The 22,955-nt window shown below is 32.5% G+C and overlaps 1 protein-coding gene across 4 annotated transcripts in view; it reads left to right on the top strand.

The window, feature by feature from the left end:
- Dync2h1 (dynein cytoplasmic 2 heavy chain 1) overlaps positions 1 to 22,955 on the top strand; it is a 280,807-nt gene that overhangs the window by 7,933 nt on the left and 249,919 nt on the right. For all 4 annotated transcript variants that reach the window (XM_063256154.1, XM_063256153.1, XM_063256152.1 and 1 more), the window contains exons 6-22: positions 403 to 635; positions 2,805 to 2,939; positions 3,044 to 3,157; positions 3,290 to 3,401; positions 3,714 to 3,838; positions 4,945 to 5,120; positions 7,201 to 7,396; positions 12,048 to 12,143; positions 14,453 to 14,605; positions 15,203 to 15,301; positions 16,859 to 16,998; positions 17,124 to 17,352; positions 18,593 to 18,720; positions 19,817 to 19,932; positions 20,503 to 20,630; positions 21,373 to 21,522; positions 22,537 to 22,742. In XM_063256154.1, coding sequence (XP_063112224.1) covers positions 403 to 635; positions 2,805 to 2,939; positions 3,044 to 3,157; positions 3,290 to 3,401; positions 3,714 to 3,838; positions 4,945 to 5,120; positions 7,201 to 7,396; positions 12,048 to 12,143; positions 14,453 to 14,605; positions 15,203 to 15,301; positions 16,859 to 16,998; positions 17,124 to 17,352; positions 18,593 to 18,720; positions 19,817 to 19,932; positions 20,503 to 20,630; positions 21,373 to 21,522; positions 22,537 to 22,742 — 2,536 coding nt within the window. The remainder of the gene's footprint in view (positions 1 to 402; positions 636 to 2,804; positions 2,940 to 3,043; positions 3,158 to 3,289; positions 3,402 to 3,713; positions 3,839 to 4,944; positions 5,121 to 7,200; positions 7,397 to 12,047; positions 12,144 to 14,452; positions 14,606 to 15,202; positions 15,302 to 16,858; positions 16,999 to 17,123; positions 17,353 to 18,592; positions 18,721 to 19,816; positions 19,933 to 20,502; positions 20,631 to 21,372; positions 21,523 to 22,536; positions 22,743 to 22,955) is intronic.

Here is a 22,955-nt window from a genome sequence, read left to right as displayed (position 1 = left end):
TATGTATATCGATATTTATTGGGAATTATTTATATAATATTACTAACCTATGGTAGGCTCTGTAGCCTTGAAAAAATTGTATATATATTTTTACCCTTGCAAGATATGTACAATATATTGAAAGATACAAAATGCAACTATGTGTGTGTGTGTGGGTGTGTGTGTTTTAGCAATATGTTATTGACAGTGCTGTGTGAGGGCATGCATGCAGTATTTCATACATTAATATTTTCACTTTTTTTTTTTTTGGTACTGGGGTTTGAACTCACGACCTCGAGCTTGCCAGGCAGGCACTTATGCCGCTGAGCTAAAACCCTGGCCTATTTTCAGTTTTTTTATCAGTATATATTTATGTCTGTAAAAAGACACTTCCATTAAAATCTTTGCTTTTTGTTTTACTAGGGGGTTCATTTGGAAGGTTTGTTCAGAAGAAGCTGGGAACTTTGAACCTATGGGAAGATCCTTATTATCTTGTGAAAGAAAATCTGAAAGCTGGTATCTCAGTTTGTGAACAGTGGGTAATAGTCTGTAGTCATCTAACTGGTCAGGTGTGGCAGCGCTTTGTTCCTCATCCATGGAAAAATGAAAAATATTTCCCTGAAACACTTGACAAACTTGGCAAACGCCTTGAAGAGGTATCAGTTTGATTATCTATATCTTTATTTCTAAGAGTGAAGTACATCTTTATCGTTGTTTGTGAACACATTTCATAATTAACTGTACATCTGATAGAAATAGTTTATAATTTTGGGAGACAACATAAGTTAATGTTGTGTGAAATTTGTGACCTTCATCTGGTATAGCGCTAGATGCAAAGTACTATCTTCTTGTTTTTTGCTTTTTTTTTGAGACAAGGTCTCGTTGTGCAGTTCAGGGTGGCCTTAGACTCACTGTGTAGCCCAGGTTGACCTTTAGCTCTCATCTTTCTGTCTCAGCCTCCTGAGTGCTAGGATTAGAGGCATGCCATATACCTGGCCTGTCTTCCTCTTATTTTTTTGGGGTGTGACTGGTAAACATATTAATTATGAAATTTTAGTTTTTTCTTTATTGGAAAAATGATAATCCATTCACTTATTCAGAGTAGGAGTTCAGAGGCATTCGGCTGTTGAGTTTGTTTTTGTCTAGACTTCTTTTTAGTGGGCATTGAATGAACTATTTGAAACATTCACTTGATTTATGTTATTAGTTTCAATATATATTACTTTTTTTTTTTGGCTTTTTTGTTTTTATCGGTACCAGGGATCGAACTCACGACTGCCTGCTTTCAAGGCAGGAGCTTATGCCGCTGTGTTAAATCCCCAGCCCCCATCTTGGTTCTTTTTTGGTGAGAAATGCTATTCAGTAGCAACCTGGTTGAGAAAGTACTGTTACCTGTGTATTAATGCTTTTAGGCAGAGACATACATAGATAGAATTTTTGATTTTCTTTTTTTTAGCAAGAAAAAAAAAAACCGTGAGTTTATCCTGATATTTCCAACTTAAGTGGAAGATTATAATGTTAACACTTAAACTTTCTGATTACCTTTTGATTGTTAGCAGAAAATTTCATTTTAAAAATAACAATACTTATTTTTTAACCATTTATAAATTATAAATAGTGGAGACATTAACATAAATTTCATTATTAGATGTGCAATATAATGCAGAATAATGAAAGCTAGTTGTTGCTATACTTAGGAAAGACTCTAAAATTTGCTTAACTGAGCCTTAAATATAAAAATATCAACAGCATTCAGATTTCATCTCACTCCTGGAAAGAATAGCTGCCATAAGAAATCAACTGATAACAAATGTTGGTGCGACTGTGGGGAAAAAGGAACACCTCTCCACTGTTTGTGGGAGTGTAGACTGGTGCAGCCACTATGGAAATCAGTATGGAAATTTTTCAGAACGCTAGGATTGAAAATTCCATTCAATCCAGCTATTCCCCTCCTGGGTTTTTCCCAGAAAAACTGAAAAGGTCATGCCACAGTGACATGTATGCACCCGTGTTCATAGCAGCACAATTTGTAATAGCTAAATCTTGGAAACAAGCAAAATGCCCATCAATCACAGAGTGGATGAAAAAAAATGTGGTATTTTTATACAGTGGAATATTACTCAGCTATAAAAAGGATGATTTTGAGGCCTTTTTCCATAAATGGAGGTAACTTGAGACTATCCTCATAAGTGAGGTAAATAAGAATCATATTTAAAAATATCACATTTGTCTCTAGTGTAAAAAGTAATAACTGTAGGAGTATTAAACCCAAAATGTGTAATTGCTATTGTAAAAAAGAGGAAAACAAAATGCTCTAAAGGATGTAACTGCATGTATGTTTAAGTGTGTAAGATTGATAACCATATTACTTTTTTTTTTGTTTTGTTGGCTCATTGAACAGAACTGTTTGCACTCTCACTGTTTGAATGTCCTCTTTTTATGCTTTAATTTTGTAAATTGAACAACTATTTCTAAGATGACAATATGTAATTTATCAGCTAGTAATTTCTTAGTGTTTTTTTTTTTGAAATTCTGTATTATTTCCACCCTTTTTTTGTTTTGCTTTTTTTCTCTTTAAATAAAATTAAAAAATAAAAATATCCAAGGTTTACACATTCTCACTAGACTTAAGTAACCTGATCAGTGGTAGTATGATACTTTGATTATCAATGGGTGTTAATTCTTAGGATTATAGTTTCAGTTTCATTCATTGCAGAGACCCTGGTTTAAAGACATTCTTACCTACTATTTTTGAATTTTAAACCTATCTATGTAGATTTTTTTATTTAAATAAATTCTCTTTGATTTAATATTTTGTGTTCTAGGTCTTGGCTGTTAGGACAATTCATGAGAAACTTCTCTGTTTTATGCCTACCAGTGAAGAGAAGATTGTATGCCTCTCTCGAGTATTTGAACCGTTTACTGGCCTGAATCCTGTGCAATATAATCCATATACTGAGGTTGAATATATGTTTTTATGTCTATATGATTTCTTGTTTACATTGTTATTTTTAAAGATAGATTTTTAAGTATGGAAGTCTAACCAAGTTGTTAATTTATTCAGCCGTTATGGAAAGCTGCAGTGTCTCAATATGAAAGAATTATTGCACCCGCGGAACAAAAAATAGCAGGAAAGTTGAAATATTATATTTCTGAAATTCAAGACAGTCCACAGCAGGTAAAAGATTGAAACATTTCACTTGTAATATTTTCCTTAAGCTATTTGTGTGTGTGTGTGTGTGTGTGTGTGTGTGTGTGTTTATGCATAAAGCCAATTGGGATAACATGTACTTCTTTCATTTTATGTTAGCTTCTTCAGGCATTTCTGAAATATAAAGAGTTGGTGAAGCGTCCAACTATAAGCAAAGAATTGATGTTAGAAAGAGAAACTTTACTGGCAAGACTTGTGGACTCAGTTAAAGGTAAAAATTTAGTGATTAGTGTTTGAAAAAATATTTTTGTAGATTAGTTTTTTATGGCATATCATTTCTGATTGACTATATTCTGACATTTTTATATTGAAGGTTAATTAATTTCTGTGTGTTTTGAGTGACAGATTTTTTAAATTAGGTTATTTTCTTTCTCTGTTTCAATTGATACATAGTAAGGTCTTTGAGGGTAAGGATGAACTCATTATTTTTATTTACAATATTTGACATGTTTGGTCCATGGAAGGCATTTAGGAAATCCTTGTTAACTGCATTTAATAATTTTTTTAAATTTAAATTTCATAGATTTTCGATTAGATTTTGAGAATCGATGCCGAGGAATTCCTGGTGATGTGTCTGGTCCACTTGCAGGCAAAAATCTATCAGAAGTTGTCAATAATATTGTTTGGATTCGCCAGTTGGAATTGAAGGTATTTTTTTTGAATAAAAGTTGAAGAATACTAGTAGATCTTCTAAAACTGTAGTAATGAATTCAGTGTTTTTTTGTGGCATTTCTGTCTAATTTTCATGAGATATATAGAAGTCTGTAAAACTATGTAGAGAAAATTCTGAAGGTTCTGTTTTTTGCTTATATAGAGATACTTTTCAAGTCATTTATCATTCCAATTGTATTTTTTCTAGGAAAGTGCCTTAAAATTATGCAAGAAGAATATATTATTTATACTACATTTAAAAAACATAATTGTAAATTCTTGTTGCAAAGTTTATTTGCAAATACATTTATATAACAATCTAAATTTTTTTTTTAACTGAATTCATCTTTAGGTGGAAAGGAAGTTAAAGGAAAGGTAGAAGATAATTATGGCATTATCTAAGAGTACTAGCAATGTATAAATTTAAAAGGCTATTTTAATATTAAAGTTGAACTCTTATTGACCTAGTGAGTAGTTAGTGTCTTGCATTAAATCATACAATAAGTATTTGAATATGGTCTATGATCAAGGGTAAAAGGACTGTTTCTAACACTCTAGTGTTACAAAAGCTAGCATGTTTGACAGTTCTACTTTATCAAGTTTGTATTTTTTATTTACTGGAATTATCAACCACCTTTCCAGATTGCTACAATATTCTACAATATACAATTATAGAGGAAATGTATACTTTTTTCTCTTGACATTAAAATTGGTACAATTGTTGGTTGTTATTTATAGCCTTTAGCTGAGGGCCAGAATTATTAATGAACATTTTCAGAATTAATGCTGAAGTTGTTGAAGTTGTCAGTGGGACACGAATATTTTGAGACTTTACTATTCCTGTATTTTACCCTTCAATTCATGCCTTGTCTTGCTTTAATTGTGTTTTGTTATTCTGGTGTGTGGAATTCAGAAGTAGAGATTAATATTCTTTTTCTGATTAATACTCTTACCTCGTTATGTTCTTTCAAATATGTGTTCTTCTGTTTATAGCTGAAAGGGAAAATATTTCTGAATCACAGATCAGAGAAAAGAGGTCCTTACTTTATGCTAATTTTGTTTGAATTTATATAATGCGAATCTTTTAAATTTGACTTCCTAAGGTAGATGATACTATCAAGATTGCGGAGGCTCTTTTGTCTGACCTGTCAGGATTTCGATCTTTCCACCGAAGTGCTGAAGACCTCTTAGATCAATTTAAACTATATGAACAGGAACAATTTGATGACTGGTCCAGGGATATTCAGTCAGGTTTGTCTGATTCCAGGTCAGGTTTGTGGTAAGTATAAGTATACTAAACTGTAAAATACAAAACTGTATGTTACTAATCCAAATTCAAGATGGAATTAATCTTTCTCCTTTTTCCAAACTTGTTGCTGCTCGTATATTTTCTATTAGCTGATATTTCATTTTGAAGTCATTAAAGTTGGAAATTTTCTTGATGTAGTTGACTGCCCGCCTCATCCTGACTTCTAATGTCTGTTGCCTGGAATGGCAGATTCTTGTTTGGGAACTAGGCTTTTTATGTATTTTATGTTGTTTTACATTTATCTTACACAAACACATACTTCACACTACATTGGATCTACTTCCTTGAAACAGGGAGTATTTTTTCATTGTGCCTGACATAATAGGCTTTTAGTAAATATTAAGTTTTATTGATTATACTAATTGGTTAATTTATTTATTGTAATAGGGATTTAAAATTATCAGTTAAAAACAACTACATTTTCTCTGTAACACAAGCTCAGTTTCCCCAATGTTGTATCTGTCTGTAGATTTACTATGCCTCCCCAACCCTGCCCTGCCCCACCCCTATGGTGCTAAGATCAAATCCAAGCTCTGAGGATGCACTCTACCACTGAGATACACTACTGTGTCCCTTTATGTTTCTTACAGACAGAGGATCTTGCTGTGGTGCTAGGTTGCCCTTGAAGTTACAGTCTTCCTACCTCTGCCTTCTTAGTAGTTTTAGGACCAAAAGCATTCACGCTCTTGGCTAATCATGTTTCTGTATTTTGTCCATAATATAAAGTTCTGTTTATTTTCCCCATACGGCTACAAAGGATAATGAATTCAAAAGTGCTCCTTCCTAAAGTCAACAAAATACTTCTATTTTATTTTTTCTAGAATTGTGGTTCTGGTGGAAAAATAGAACCAAAGGATTCTAGGACATATTGATTATAACTTTGTGAAAATTAACTTATTTCTTGCCTACTTTGGGCCTAAAACATCAGAGATGTTCCACCCTACCCGCTCCATTAGTTCTTTAGTCAACTAATTTTGAAATATTTGCGTACTTTATAACTGTTACTCTAGGAGTGAACATTATATGTGGTAACATGCCAAGGGGCTGAGATCTATTCTAAAGAAGCCTGTTTAACTTTGTTCAATTTAGCGTTTCCTATTTTTCAAAAATCACCTTCTTCTTTCTTTTTATTTTGTCATAAAACCTATTATTGCCCGATAAAATCATAAGTGTATTTTTTTTAGCACAGGTTTGGAAATACTGGTATACACACATTAATTTTGAAGGCCACTTCTGAGTATAAACAAAAAGTTATTATTACAGTTTTCTGACATGCTCTATGTGAATATAGCAAAGTTTGGGCTAAATTGTTACTTAAAGCCATTTGAAAGTATCTGTTTCGTACTATGCTCTGTTTATTTGCTATTAATCAACTGAATAGATTTGTTTTTGCTTTTCAGTAGGTTATTCTCTAAAATCTGTAATCTTCTTAATTTTTCAAAATGATTAAAAACAGTAAGCATTATATAAAACTAATTCTGAAAGGAAGGTAATGAAAACATAATACTTTGTACTTAATTTAGCTCATTTTCATAATCCATGCTTACTGGCATATCTCAAAATAATAGTTGCTATTAATGTTTTCAAAGAAGCCCAGAGAAAGGAAATCAGTAGGTGGCAAAACACATGTAGAGAATAAAATATTTGAGCTTGTGTATTCTTACCATTTAGATTTTTATAAATCTTTGATTGTTTACTGAAAGTATTAAAGAAGCAAGTAGGTTAATTTAAAAATTCTGAAGTATATTTAGGAAATGAATCCAGATCTTTTCTTTTTATGACTTAGTTTTGAATCTAAGTTGACTTTTCTGACTTGTATTGAAACACAAAAATTGGTTGCAATATTAAGTTGATGATATCTTTTGGATATTGTCATTTGTTTCCAAATTCTTCATTGTGAGGTAATGTGTGAAAAAATACAATTTAAAAGCTGAAAATAAAAAATATTTTAATATTAGATTTATAGAAAAGTTTAAACAAAAGCTGTTGTGTTTTTTATCCTTCAAAAGAGTGAGACCATGAAATAAAAAGCTTTTTTTTTTTTTAATAGTATTGAGGCTAATAGTCGAATTATGGAATTGGATCCTAATGATGGATCATTAAAAGTGCATTATTCAGATCGCTTGGTGGTTCTTCTAAGAGAAGTTCGTCAGCTTTCGGCCCTGGGCTTTGTTATTCCTGCCAAAATACAGCAAGTTGCAAACATTGCACAGAAATTCTGCAAGCAAGCAATTATTCTTAAACAAGTATGAAATTATATTTTTCAAAATATGTATTCTGAATTCATTACATTAAACTAGAGTGTGTTAAGGAGTCTGTTTGCTACTTTTTTTTTTTTAAAGCAAATAGAATAGAGTTTTTAACTTGTGAAATTATGGTTTGTTAAGTGACTACATTACAAAATTTACTTTGTAAACTATCTGGAGTTTATTAATTTGAAGTATTCTTGGTTTTCATTTTAACATTTGGAAAAGGAGAACTTTTTTTTTCATGTTGCTTACTAAAGTTTTAAAAGACTTTGTAATTGAAGTCATCCGTCTACCTATTTAGGCAGATCCATAGAGAATGGCTGAGCTAGTTGGTTGGCCTTTGTTTTTGATCCTTTCTTCAATCTGTGTATTTGCACAGTGCCATCGTCTAATCTCTGCTTGAAACCAGTTCTTTTTTTTTTTTTTTTTGTCTTTTTCGGTACCAGGGATTGAACTCACGACCACACACTTGCAAGGCAGGTGCTTATGCTGCTGAGCTAAATCCCCAGCCCCTTGAAACCAGTTCTTACGTCTCACTATCTCCATAGCATGGCATATAGAATCCTCCTCAAATCATTTTCTTGTTAACCTTACTTGTTGGGCCTTCACTGCCTATACTTTGCCCTTATACTGTGCCTATGTTGTATTAGCATTGTGTCAGTGTAAAAAATAACTGAGATAATCAATTGATGTGGAGAAAAGATTTATTTTGCCTTACAGTTTTGAATGTTCCAACCCATGATTGATTTTTCTCCCTTGCATTTGGCACTGTGTCAAGGCAGCATATCATGGTAGCATGTGGTGGTATATGACTACTCACTTCATGAGTGGGAAGAAAAGAAAAATAGAATGAAGAAGGGTTGAGAGGTCCTAGAATTCCCTTCAAGGGCAGGCCTGTAATAATCTAAAGCCCTCCCACTAGGCGCTACCTCTTAGAGTTCCTACTGCTCAAGTAGTTCTTTTTTAGAGATCAAGCTTTTACTACATGTGTTGTTGGGGGACATTTAAGATCTAAACTATAACATTATACTTTGGTAGTATGAAAGTTGGCTTTTCTCTGAGTATGTCTCCATTCAGTACTATTTTTTCTCTTTCATTGGAAAACTCAGTGCTATTGTTTAATTACCAACTCAAAGTGATTTTTTCAATTGTGTGTTTCTTTAGTTGATTCGTCCATATATTGTGTGCAGTGCAAAAATCATTGTAAAGCTTATCATATTGTATTCTTTTTATTTTCAGTACTGGGAACTAAATCCAGGACCTCATATGTGCTAGACAAGGGCTCATTGAGTTAAATCTCCAGCCCTGGATTTTTTTTTTTCAACTTTTCTCTCATTTACATGTTTGGAAGGCAGGAATAGTATTTGGCTTTTAATTCTTTCATTCAACAAAAATTCATTGAGCACCTGTTTTGCTAGATATTATATAATGATATGAAAATATTACTCTCGTAATTTGGTACAGGTATTCTTACCCTTACAGTTTTGATAGTTTGTATCAATTTTTTCCCCATTGGGAGAACTTCTGTAATACACAATGTTTTATAGTATGCCTGGCCTATACTTAGTATATTCCAATAGTACCTACCTGGTACTGATCATAAAAAATACCTGTAGAAAAGATATTTCTAGATGTTCCTAGGGTGAGAATCACTGATCTAGTGGGAGAGAATAAACTTATGAACATTTATTAAATACCAGGCTTTGTGGTAGATAGTTATGGTAGTATATTCCCTTTTCTACTATTTTGCTTTCCTATAGTTTTTTTTTTAATACCTGTGGTCAACTGGAGTTTAAATATTTTAAATGGGAAATTCCAGAAATGAGCAATTTATAATTTTAAAATTGCACACATTCTGAATAGTATGGTAAAAGCTCAGACTGTGCCACCCCTTTGGTGTGTGTTTCATACTTTTGTCCAATATGCTATGAATGCTACCCTTGATAGTAACCATTTTGGTTAACAGATCTGATCACTGTCATAGTATTCCATGTGTTTAAGTACTTTTATTTTATTTAATAGTGGTTCCAAAGCACAAAAGTAGTGATGTTATTAATTCATTTATGCCAAAAAGTAGTTGTAAAGTGGTTCCTTTAAGTTAATTAAGAGGAAAAATTCCCAACTTAATAAGGAAAGAAAGCAATTCTGTGCTAAGAATGTTATTAATGTGTGTTAAGAGTGAATCTCCTACCTGCAAAGTTCGAAAAAGACAAAAAATAAATTTATGCTAATTTCACAATCACATGTCAAACTACAAAAGTAACAGCCACAGTATGCAATAGGTGCTTAGGATAGAAAAGGCATTAAATTTGAGGTTCAGCCCTATCTGCAGTTTCAGGCATCCACTGTAGGTCTTGAAATATATCCTTTGTGTCTTAGCACTGATCTAATTGCAAAGCATGTGCATTACATTTTTCCAATGTCACATAGCTAGTAATTTATGCAGCTATTATTTGATACAAATCTCTTGGACTCCATATTTATTTAATTATTGTCTATATAGGTTGACAGGTTGTGAACAAGCAGATACAATGTTTCATGTACTATAAGGACTATGTTATATCCAAAGTCCTGTGAAAGCATAGAGGATGGGGATTTTTACTTGTTTTCCAGGGCAAGCATAGAAGTAGCATCACATAATTCATTTCAGAGGATTGATGTTTGATGTACCTCTGGAAGAGTATGGGTGTATTCTCTCTGGTGCCCAGGAGGGGTGAGTGATCATTTCAAGCAGAGAGATTTGCTCACTTTTGTAACCCGTGTATTTAGTTTATCACAATAGGGATGCAACAAGTAAAGAAGTGATCATATACTTTTTACTTACCTCTGAAAGAGCAACTGGGAAAATCAGTTTACATAGACAGCTTTATTTATGAACACATATAGCTGGAGTAGAGAGTGTGAAGTAGAACGTTGGAGAGAGAGCAGCATGACCAGCTTGGGGTGATAGTATATTTTCTGATGCTTCTAGTTTTCCTGATTATGCTTTCTCTGCCTATTGTATTTGTTTTGTTTTATTTTTGGTCCTGAGTACCATACCCAGGGTCCTACGCATGCTCTACAACTGAGCTGTTTCTCCTGGCTGGGCCTACTTTTGTGATACTGAACAAGAGTAGCTATTCTCCACCGAATAAGTTATATTTTCATACATATTAGGAATAAGAAGAGTCAGTATAGTTGTTTACTTTATAAACATTACTATGTGCCAAGAATTGTTTGAGGTGCTGGGGATACAAACTTCATTTCTTTTGTCCTCAGAGTCATCCTAGAGTATCTACTTTATATTTTTATGTGAACCTTTCTTTTTTTTTTTTTATTCTCAATGTCAAATGACATTGTGTTGACAATATCCTTTGTCCACCCCTCCACCCTATGAAGTATTTCTACATATTGATTCTTAGACTAATAAATATTCACTGAGTGTATCCTATCTGCTTGGCACTGTTTCAGATCTCTCCTTCCAGTAATAAAGACAAATAGACCTAGGATACATTAGATAGTGAAAAGTACTTTGAATAAAAAGCATAGTAAACAGATGGTAACAAAAACTTCAAAGAGTGATTTCAGCAGGCCTTGAGGAGAAGGTACTATTTGAGAACAGAAATGATGTGAGATGAGCAAAAAGCCATCTAGATATTTGCATTGCAGAGGGAATAATAAGATGCAAATTTCCTGAGGAAAGCCTCACTCAGTCATAGGCTAGACGGAGGTCATTTGGGTTGCTGTGCAATAAGGGAGAGGCTTGTGGTGGGTGGGATTGAGGTATAGTTTAAGTAGAATTGTATGTGCTGAGATAAGGTCATGGGTTTTATATTTGGATTTCAGTCTTTATTATATTGAGAGTTTTGGGATTTAGTTTTTATTCTCAAGTATATTGGGAGGTCATATATTTTGAATAGGCAAGAGATGTAATATATGTATAAAAAATACCACTCTGGTTTCTTAAATTATATGTGTCATGGTTGGAAGCAGGGATACTAATTAGCAGTGTGTGTTATTCTTCTTGCCACGAGATGAGGATGTATAAATTGCAGTGAAATTTATAGAAGGTGTGAACTGGTTGAATTCAAAATATATATTTTTTTATATGTATATATACTTTTTAAAGTATAGGTAGTAGGTTTTTGCTGATGTGAAATGTTAGAGAAGAGTTGAAGACAAATAATTTTGGCTCAGGAAATGGATAAATCTTGTGGTATATCTAGAGGAATGAAGGAGCAGATTTCGAAAGATGCAAGAGCTAAGAATTCTGGTTCATAGAAGTTATCATGCTTCTTTGTTTTTGTTTTTTTTTTTCCCCTGTGAGGCTGTAAATTTGATCCAGGGACTAAGTTTTATTATTCTTGTCTAATAAGCCTCCAGATGTGACTTGGCAAAATATAGGAATTTAGTATGTATTCATTGTATTTAGTAATTCATGAAGACATCTTATATTTGAGATAGAAAACTATTTTTTTAATCTTAGAATTGAGAAATGTTAACTGCCATTCAAACAATTAAAAATGAGGAAAAATGAAAATTTAAAAATGGAATGTGGGTCAGGGATGTAGCTCAGTGTTATATTTGCCTGTGCGAGGTCTTGATTTTGATTCCCAGTACAAAAAAAAATGTGTTATCAGTTATTGCTAACTTGTCTTTTACTTTGTAGGTGGCACATTTTTACAATTCTATTGATCAACAAATGATTCAAAGTCAGAGGCCAATGATGTTACAATCTGCCTTAGCATTTGAACAGATAATTAAGGTAAATGGATTTTTTATAATTAGGTTTTACATGTAAAATAACTTCTGTAGAAATGCTGTGTGTGTGTATATATATGTATGTGTGTATATGTATGTATTGTACTCATTGCCCCCCAACTCTACCTTACATGCTTTCTTTGAATCTGTATTCTCTACCTCTTGTCTAAAAATAGTCTCTTACGAAGTGATTCTTATTATTTGGCTTTTCTGCAACCCTTCACCTTAGTATAACCATTGAGCAAGACTTTCTTTTGTCCTCCAGTTGACAAGTAAATTTTTTCCAGCTGAAGATTTAAATAATTTTAGTATTTTACGTATTTTGGAATTTGTTTTGAGTAATTGCATTAATGTGGATTGTGTATAATTTACATGCTATTATATTTATTTTTCCTTGATGTTTGAGGTCTTCATATATACAAAGTTCATTAGTGGTTTACTGCCAACTTTCAGTTTTGTTATCTAAAACATGTTTGATGTTTATTTGTGCTTATTTAAATTTTCACATATCTGGAATTAGCAAAACCCATAGTAATGTTTAAACTACATTTTAGTATCTGACTGCTAGCTTTTTGAAATTTCTATTTTTTAGTCTTCATAGACATAAAAAAATAAAAAGAGGAATATACCCTTTAATTATTTGTTTGAAAGTGGGTAGCTAGTTGTTTCAAGCACCTCAAGACCTCTCCCCTGTTCTATTATTCACTAGGAAAAGTCACAGAATTTAGTGTATAGTTGTACTTCTAAGATTTGAAATTCAGTCATACTTACAGCAATAACTTGCTTCAGTAAACAGATACAAAACAAAATTAGGAAAGAGAAAGATGCATGGACTTAAGTCTAAGGAACCAGGTTGTAAGCTTCACGCAGGTTCACAGAGGCCTGTTTAATTCTCTCAGCAATACCCTGTAGTACATGAAATGCTGTCTTATAGGGAAAATGATTAGAGACTCAACACTCAATTTTATATTAGGGGATGGCACATAGGCATTTTTGGTTTAGTGTGTACCCAAATTCTGCGGTTTTAGACAGAAAACAAGTGTTTAAACACAAACCGTACATTTACAAACAGTGAGCCATTCTCACCAGGTTTTTAGAAACTGAGGTTTTTAGACGCTAGCACAGGGTTAATCTTTAAGAAGCCTTTTCAACTGATAGACATACTATCTTAATTCTTTTTTGCACATTAGTAATTGAGCTTAAAATTTATGAGAAGTTATTTAATTTATACTGGAATAGCCTGGTTTATAATGAAAAAATTTAAAAAGTCCTATAATGCTGCCAAGATACTGCAGTTAGATATATATCTTTTAAAACTTTTTCTGTGTATAGTTTTGAAGACAGAATCATGTATAAATGAGTCCCTGCCCTCCAAAAGTTCTGTAATACAGTGAGTGGCTGAAGAGTTACAAAGATCCTTGGTATTGTTAAGTTTCACCCTAATTTTTTATCTACTGTTACATCTCATGTAATATATACTAAATGTAATTTCTTCTCCTAAGACAGTTTTACAAAATAAGATTTGTGTCTCTTCAGAAATAGTAAGAGATTTAAGAAACTCATGAGCAGGAGAAAAGCTTTGACTTAGTGACTGTCCCATCCTCCAAGACATAATACTTGACACTTGCAATTTAAAGGCTGCTCCGAGACAGAAACAGGATGACGGGGCACAGAGGAAGAAAGGTGCTCAACCGGGTGGTAACCAGGAAGATGGTAACCAGGAAACAGAAAAAAAGAGAGGAGTTGGGCTCACCCTTTCTGGTCGCACTCCTGGTTACCTGCCTCCAGCAGGCCCCACTGCCTAATAGCACATTCAGCTCATCCATATAGTGATGCTCTGGTGAGGATAGCACACCCGGGTCCAGATCACTTCCCACACACATGAGCATTTGCGGTCTAAACCCTAGCAAGTTTATTATAGGTATATGTTAAGGTCTGTCTCTGTCTCTTACACACACACACACACACACACACACACGCAACTTCATCCCAATGTTCTCTTGCCTTTCTGAAGTTCCAAGCTTCTTTTGTTATTATTTCCTTGTAATGCGGAGAGTTTCCTCTAGCCATGGTTTAAGAGTGGGTAGGGTAGTAACAAATTCTCTTAGTTTTCCTTTATTTGAAAATAATTTCATTTCCCCTGAAGGATGTTTTTACGAGATACACAATTCGTATTTGACAGTTCTTTTTGGTTAGCACTTTAAAAGTGTCTTTTCACTTCTGCTGGTCTCTATTTCCTCAGTTGAGAAGTCATTTGAATTTGTGTATCTTTTCAAGTAATGGAAATACTACGTATGTTTTGCTGTGTCATAGAATTCAAAAGCAGGAAGTGGAGGAAAGACACAAATTACTTGGGATAATCCAAAAGAACTGGAAGGTTATATCCAGAAACTCCAAAATGCTGCTGAACGACTTGCCACTGAAAATAGAAAACTGCGGAAATGGCACACTACATTTTGTGAAAAGGTATGCTCTGTTTATAAAATTGAATAGGATTAATATAATTATTAAAAAGTAATTAGGATATAATTTAAAAGAAAACTTAATCTGAAAATAATTTGGAACTTAAAGTGCAAAAGTAATATCATATTTACCCTTCACTCAGCTTCCTTTGAGGTCAACAATTTATGATAGTGTAACATAGGCATCAAAATCGGGAGATAGATCTTTTTTAATATTATCATTGTTTCTATTAAAATCCTTTTTCTTTTTTGGGATATAATTCATTTTTTTGTTTCCCATTTAGTTGTTGAGTCTCTATAGTCTTTCACTCTTCAGTGTTTTCTTGTTTTTCATGACTATGATACCTTTAAAATGTGGTGCTCACTTATTTTGTGGAGTGTCTTTCATTTTGACCTTATGTGATATTTTCTTATGGAACTTTGACAGAAATACCATAGGAGGTGATGTTTTGACCTTAGTACATTAGGCAGGTTTTGATATTTCTTACAGGTTGAATAGAACTTGTTCACTTAGTTAAAATGATATTTATCAGTTTTCTCTAATGAAAATTACTGTATTAATAGCAATACATTAAGACTGTTATGTTCTAATTTTTAATAGGTGGTCATTCTTATGAATATTGACCTGCTTCGGCAGCAGCAACGTTGGAAAGATGGGTTACAAGAATTGAGAACTGGTTTAGCAAGTGTAGAAGCACAGGTAGAGTATATTTTACTTTGTGTCTGTATTTTGAAATATAATCTTTTCAGATATGAATATATGAGTTGATAAGAAATATATCTATCTTTAAATCTTTGCCAATAAATTCTTAGTGACTTTAGAATTCTTTGAGAAAATTATATGTATTAAGACCAAAACTTAGCAGTAAATTTAAATTTAAATTTAAAACAATTTTGTTTGTTTTACAGAATGCTAAATTTCCCAATTTAGAGTTTGTGGTGTTTCTGTTTTGGTATTTAAATATCTGTTGTTTGTTAATTCTCTTTAATTGTGACATCTATAGAACACAAAGTAAAGTTTAGGAAGATGACTAGTAACAGAAATAACTATGTGAGAATTGTTTCCTTTTTCAGAGAAGGCATTAAAATTTCAGTTTTTACTCACATTTTGACATAAGATATGATTTACATTGAGGGGGTAATACATGGTCTGCTATGTATTAGGTGGTGATAGAATTATAGTTGAATATGTATTAGCTGTGGAATCATAGTTAAATATGTAGTTTGGAACTTCAAGACAAAAACAAAAATATATAGAACCAAAAAAGTGTGTAAACTTATCTTGAGCATTTGTCTTAGATACTTTCTTGTCACTAGGATACAATGCCCAAAATCCACAGTTCTTAGGAGGAAAGGTTTATTTTGGCTCACAGTTTGTGAAGGTTTCATTCTATAGTCTGTTGGCTCCAAGACAGGGTGACATGGCAGCAGGGCATGGCAGAGAAGAAACTGCTCATGTCATGGCTGGCAGGAAGCAGAGACAAGGGAGGAAGAAGGATGTCTTGTACATGTGCACACCTTTCTAGGCCATGTCCTCATTGGCCTGCCTCTTCCTACCAGGTCTCCTCCACTGTAAATCCATCAGTGGACTAATCCAGCAGTGAGTACCACACACCCGTGATCCTGTCTCCTCTCGGAATCCTCACTTATGAGTGCATGAGGCTTTGGGGCACATTTTAGATCTTAAGTCATAACAGCATTCTAATATTTTAAAGTCCTTACATTTTAAAATACCTAGTGAATCATTTAGGAAGTGGAAAGGAAGACTAATGATAAAAATAACTGTCAGAATTGTTTCCTTTTTTTGGAAGGGCAGTAAAATTTCAGTTTTATTCATATTTTGACAGAACATGATACACATAGAGGTAGTAATACAAAGCCTACTATGTGATGGGTGATAATGGGACCTTAGTTGAATATGAGTCCTCTGCCTCATGGGAATTTTTGAAAAATGACTAAAAAATTTATAAAATAAACCATTCTTTGTGTTACTGCATTCTAAAGTCCAAATATAAAAATCCATTTAATAGTAGTTTACTTTTCTAATGTTATTGATTGCTTTATGTACCATTCATAGCAAGATGATTTGTTATTTTCCTGTTTGACATATGAACTTACTGAGAATGATAATTTCATGTTTTAGGATATTTAAAATGAGCTCTTTTACTTATAAGCATACTTTATGTGACATGAAATTATTAAATGAAAAATCTATTCTCCATCTAATTTTTAAATAAAAATATGACTACCATGTTAGGGGTTCCAAGCAAGTGATATGCGTGCATGGAAACAGCATTGGAATCATCAGCTGTACAAAGCTCTGGAGCATCAGTACCAGATGGGTTTAGAGGCACTTAACGAGAATCTGCCAGAAATAAATATTGACTTAACTTACAAGTAAGGTGTTTTAATATACCAATCTAATTTTCAATTCACAATTTTCTAATAATGTATATTTTAAATTAAATAGGTAATTAAATTATAAATTAATATGTGTAATTAAATTTATATTTTATTTTCAGACAGGGACGGTTACAATTCAGACCCCCTTTTGAAGAAATTCGGGCTAAATATTACAGAGAAATGAAGAGATTCATCAGCATTCCAAATCAGTTTAGGGGAGTGGGTGAGGCAGGAGATGAATCTATTTTTTCTATTATGATTGATAGAAATGCAAGTGGATTTCTGACTATTTACAGCAAAGCAGAAGATTTGTTTAGAAGACTGTCAGCTATTTTACATCAGCATAAGGTACAGAACACATAAGTTTCCTTTCTTTCATAAAATTTCAACTGATTAAATCAATGCCAAATGTCACATTAATAGTTTATCTTATGTGGCATGCAATTAAAACTTGATAAACCAGAAAGCCCAATTTGTGGATTCTCATACAATTAAATTTATGCTGCAGATGAAAAAAACATTATTATGTTTTTTGTCTTTGATTATTTTGTGAAGATTAAGAATAAAAGTTGTTTTATTATTGTGTTAAATTGTGACATGACTTGCCATTTGTTTTTGAGACAAAGTCTCACTATGAAGTTCAAGATGGTCTTGAACTCACGATATAGCCCATTCTGGCCTCAAATTTATGGTGATCCTTTTGCCTCAGCCTCCCAAATGCTGTACTATAGGCGTGCACCACCATGCCTGACCATTGTTACCAGTTTTAATTCTCCTAAAGAAAATGTATTTTGAGGGGAAGTGCTCAAATTTTAGTCAATTCAGGACAGTATATAGACATTCTCATGTTGCTTAATGAGTTAGTTATAACCTGAAAAATGTTTTGTTTTGTGTGAATATGATAGAGTGTGAGGGTAAACCTTTTAGAGCTTTCAGTGACAACAAAAAAAACCACTGTGGCGCACGTGCCATAGGTTCGCCACCACTGTCATAGAGTGACCTTATGCAAACCCATATAGTAAGCTTACTATGCATTTGGGCTATGTGGTATGTATGTGGTGTCATTTATATGGCATTATGTGGAGCAGACCATTTCTTACTGCTTTAAGTGCATCATAGCAAGTAGTTCCAAATACTGTATAAAGCCCAGTTTCATTGCTTATTTGTACTGGTTCTGAGATGTATGACTGAAAACTTGTTCATTTCCTTACTGCGGTGCTTGTACATTTTAGATTTCTAGACTCTACTGGGTAAATGTGGATATTTCCAGATCTGTAGTTTATCACAGTGAGTTTTGGCTTTGGAGAGGTGATTCTGTCTTTGTATTTTATGAACATCTGCTTCAAAAAGATAATCTAAAGAAAGTTTTATTCTCTTAAAGTGTGATTACTATATTTACGTACTAAAGCTTTTTTTTTTCCGGTCTATTCTTAGACTATGCATTAACAAGTACCTTTACTTATTTAAATCAATATGTACTTGAATACTGTACATTTTTTCTTTTTTCGGTCTTAATAGTTGTACCCTAATATTTTCAATAGCAACTTATTCTATTTATCTAATAATATGCTTTTCATTCTTTAAATAGGAATGGATTATGATTGGACAAGTTGATATGGAAGCTCTGGCGGAAAAGCATCTTTTTACTGTACATGATTGGGAGAAGAATTTTAAAGCATTGAAAGTAAAAGGGAAAGAAGTAGAGCGACTTCCGAGGTATTCAAAGTTAATGTAGCGTTGCTATACCAGAATACCACAGTTTTTGACATGGATAGTGAGGGTATTCTCCACTTAATTGTGTTGAAATAAAATTCTTCACTTCTATAGATCTCAGCTGTGACATCTGAGCATCATCTGGGTAGGGATGAAAGACATTTCCTTTACAGAGGTGCTGGCTGATATGTATTTGGGTAGAATAGATTGGAGGATGAGGCTTCTCTTCACCACTGGTATGAGAAGCTAATATTCGTTGTGCATTAGCACAGTCTAATTATGGTCTAAAATTACTGGTGAGAGCATACCAGAGAATATAGTGCTAATGACATTCAACTGCTTTCTTTCTGAATGCCCTGGGAGGCATACAATGAAGTGTTGCATTTATGTATTGTTCTACATGTGGACCAAGGCCTCTGAAGAGTGTTGCATAATCTAGCTACTTGAGAATTTATCTTCCTTGTTATTTGATATTCTTACCTCTGGAGCCACTCTTAGCAAAACTTTCCATGAAAGGCTGTGTGTAACAGTGTGTATATTATCTATAAAAGGCAATGTTGCCTTAATTCATTTGCTTACTCAAATGTTTATATTTTGTCTGCAGGATACTGAATTTATTTTACAGATATTTAAATAAGTATATTCTCTGCTATGACAAAATGTATGAATATTTAAATGTATTCTGTTGATTCTTTAATAATTTATAATGCTTTTGTAAAAAACTAATACATAGGGGGATGATCAAAAATTAGTGATATATTTACATTGTTCAGCAAAAATAACTTTGAAATAGTAGGTATAAATTGAACCTAAAATCTAGATGTGTTTAAAGATCATGGTAAGCTGGGTGTTGCAGCACATGCTGTAATCCTAGCATTTGGGAGGTTAGGGTAGGAGGATTGCTGTAAGTTCCATTCTGGGCTACGAAAGTGAGTTCAAGGCCAGCCTGCACTACATAATAAGACTGTGTTTCAAAAACAAACAAACAAACAAAAAATCAAAAAGAGAGAAAAATCACAGTAATACATTTAACTTAAATTTTGATTTTGTACAAAGCCATTACAATATTCATGTTAAATATGTTGTTGACATTTTTTAGTGCTGTCAAAGTGGATTGCTTAAATATTAATTGCAACCCTGTGAAGACTGTGATTGATGATCTCATACAGAAGTTATTTGATGTGCTTGTTCTTTCTTTGAAGAAGTCCATCCAAGGTAAAGACACTTTAATTTTATTTTCTATATAGAGGGATGTAATTTGGGTATAAAATATGAATTTCAGTGATGCTTAAAAAGTGAAACTGAACTAGGCAACATTATGAAATAAAATTTGTTCAAAATGATAATTTATAAAAGTAAGAAAGTTCTCATTCATTCTCATGAGTTCTAAAATCTGTTGATACCTGTATTATTTGAAGTTTGAGCTGGTTTCATTTTGTTGTATGTTACTGAGAAATGTAGGTAATTCTGGCATATTCCATTTCTCCTTATCTCTTCAAATGACACAAGAAAACTGAAAAGACTTCTGATTTTTAGTAAAGCATACTAACAATGGTTACATTTTACTTTTTTTCTAAAAAAATTTAAGCATAATGGGAAATGATTACGTTTTCATTTTACTATTTAATATTTTGAAATTTTGTTATATGAGAGTGAATTATAATCTAGGAGTTTATGCAGGAATTATTTCTAAAACTGTTCCACTTAGAAATTATGTGAATAAATATATTTGGGTAATAATAATAATAATAATGGTATGTCTTATATTTTAATGTTACTATTTAGCTCATTTACATGAGATTGATACATTTGTTACTGAGGCTATGGAAGTCTTAACAATTATACCCCAGTCTGTGGAAGAAATAGGTGATGCAAATTTACAGTATGGTAAGCTGCAAGAACGGAAGCCAGAGGTGAGAATCATAAAGTGAGGTTGTTATTATTTTTATTGAACTGGAGATATTTAAATTAGATAATTTTATGTGATTATGTAGAAATACATAATCTGAACCCAAAAGAATGTCTTTTTAATTTTTTTGTACTGGGGATTGAACTCACAACCTCACACTTGCCAGGCAAGCACTTGTTTGGCTGAGCTAAATCCCCGGCCAAGAATGTCTTTTTAATCGTGATCATGATTGGGCTCTTGATTATGTGATAGTTTAATGAAAACACTAATGGTAATGTTTCATATTGTTTTTAGAAGTCGGTTTTTTGATGTATTAGAATATGAGCAAACAATTCATCTCCCTTTCTTGAATACTTTTTTCATGATTTTTTTCTCTATAAAATAGGATATTTTTCTTAATTTATGCTCTTAAAAACAATAATCCTACTCTTTTAGGAGATTCTTTAGCATTTTCTGATGAATTGAGCATTTATAATGAGAATTTTACTTTAAAAACTAGTTACTCTCTCTATGGATTCTTGGATTTACTCAACTCGTATTAGTATTATTAGTACACTTGTTACTTCTGATGTTAGATTGCCTTAGTTTAGATTTGGTATAAATAAGTGTTAGAAATTTTATATCTAGGATTTTAACAGATTACTTAAAAGCAAAAACCCTGATTTTGGGAAAGCAAATTATGAAGCAAAAATTAAAATCATAAAGAGATTTGGGAAAATAATTGGTCATACTTTTTTAACCTTTAGATTTTGCCTTTATTTCAAGAAGCTGAAGATAAAAACAAACTTTTAAGAACTGTGGCAGGTGGAGGGTTAGAAATAATTAGTAATCTGAAAGCCAAGTGGGATAAATTTGAATTAATGATGGAAAGTCATCAGCTTATGATTAAAGACCAGGTATGAAACTTTTAATTATTTTATTAAAATGGGATTTAACTTAATCTCACATAAAATTTTTCTTATATTTATTTCATTATGTCCCAGGCATGTAAGAATTTAATGTCATTGTTGAATTTGTCTGTTCTCTGTACTTTTATAGTCAATACTTAATATAAATAATAACTTCATATGGTTTCTCTTTATTTTCATATCCAAAGAAGAAAATAGTCCCTTTAACATATAATTTTATTTTCAGTATTATGAATTAATTTATTTATATGTCTTAAGGTGATCTGAAACTCATGTTCTTTTTTTTTTTAATTATTGCATTTATTAAACCATCTGTTTGACTATTCAAATGGAGACTCCAAAATTTAAAGCTCAAGTTTCTTTTTCAAGTTATATTGCAGGGGCTGGGAATTTAGCTCAGCGGCATAAGCACCTGTCTTGCAAGCAGGCGGTCGTGAGTTTGATCCCTGGTACCAATAAAAATGAAAAAGACAAAAAAAAAAAAAAGTATCAACAAGTTAGATTGCAAGCTGAAATAATACCTTCATTCCATAACTTTGTCTGGGGCCCAAATTTCTTCAGTTTAACTTCGCAGTGTCTCTAGGGTATTGCCCCACATGGGTTTATTACCACATTCACTTCTTATCTTAGAGGGGAGGGAGAGAGGAAAGAGAAAGGGGAACAGTCTGTCTTTTAAGATACAGCCTGGAGATTTGTGCTCATATTCGGATAACCAGAAGTTAGTCTATGACATAAAACAACCAGCAGTCTTTTATTAATTTTTAAACTATATACTTTTGTCCACAGTTGTCATGGGTGCTGTTAATCACAAAAATGGCTTGTTTAATGGTGATAATTGTTAATTTATCATCTAACTTAATATGATTAAATCAGTAATAAAAATGTAAACCTTTGAAAAGTTCATGTCATTTTTTTTTTTACTTTTAAACAGAAAACATTAGAAATGAAAATTAAATGCAACTTTACTCTGCGTTAAATTATTTAAACTTTATTGGCTTGTAGATTGAAGTAATGAAAGGAAATGTGAAATCACGTCTTCAGATGTATTATCAAGAACTGGAAAAATTTAAAGCTCGTTGGGACCAACTGAAACCTGGTGATGATATTATTGAAACTAGCCAGCATAATTCTCTTGAAAAAAATGCAAAGTTAATAAAAGAGAAAAAAATTGAATTTGATGATCTTGAAGTCCTAAGAAAAAAGCTAGTGTATGTTTTTTCTTTAAAATTGTTAGTTTATTTTGAGAAATAAATTTTGTTTATATTAAGCCAGTAATTTTCTTATCTCTGCTGTCTTGATACCTTCCTTCACAAATTTTAGTAGTTTTAAAATACAAATAATACATGCATATGTCCACATTACTACTCTCTTAGGAGTTGTGTTTGGGATATTAGAGCAAATTTCAAGGAAGGCTTTAAAAT

Source organism: Cavia porcellus, unplaced genomic scaffold (assembly GCF_034190915.1).
Source record: "Cavia porcellus strain 051 isolate PalLab524CR breed Dunkin Hartley unplaced genomic scaffold, mCavPor4.1 scaffold_9, whole genome shotgun sequence".
In the NCBI taxonomy this organism is placed as follows: domain Eukaryota; kingdom Metazoa; phylum Chordata; class Mammalia; order Rodentia; family Caviidae; genus Cavia; species Cavia porcellus.
Note: the sequence above shows the minus strand (reverse complement) of the source record. Positions and strands in the feature narration are given on the sequence as shown.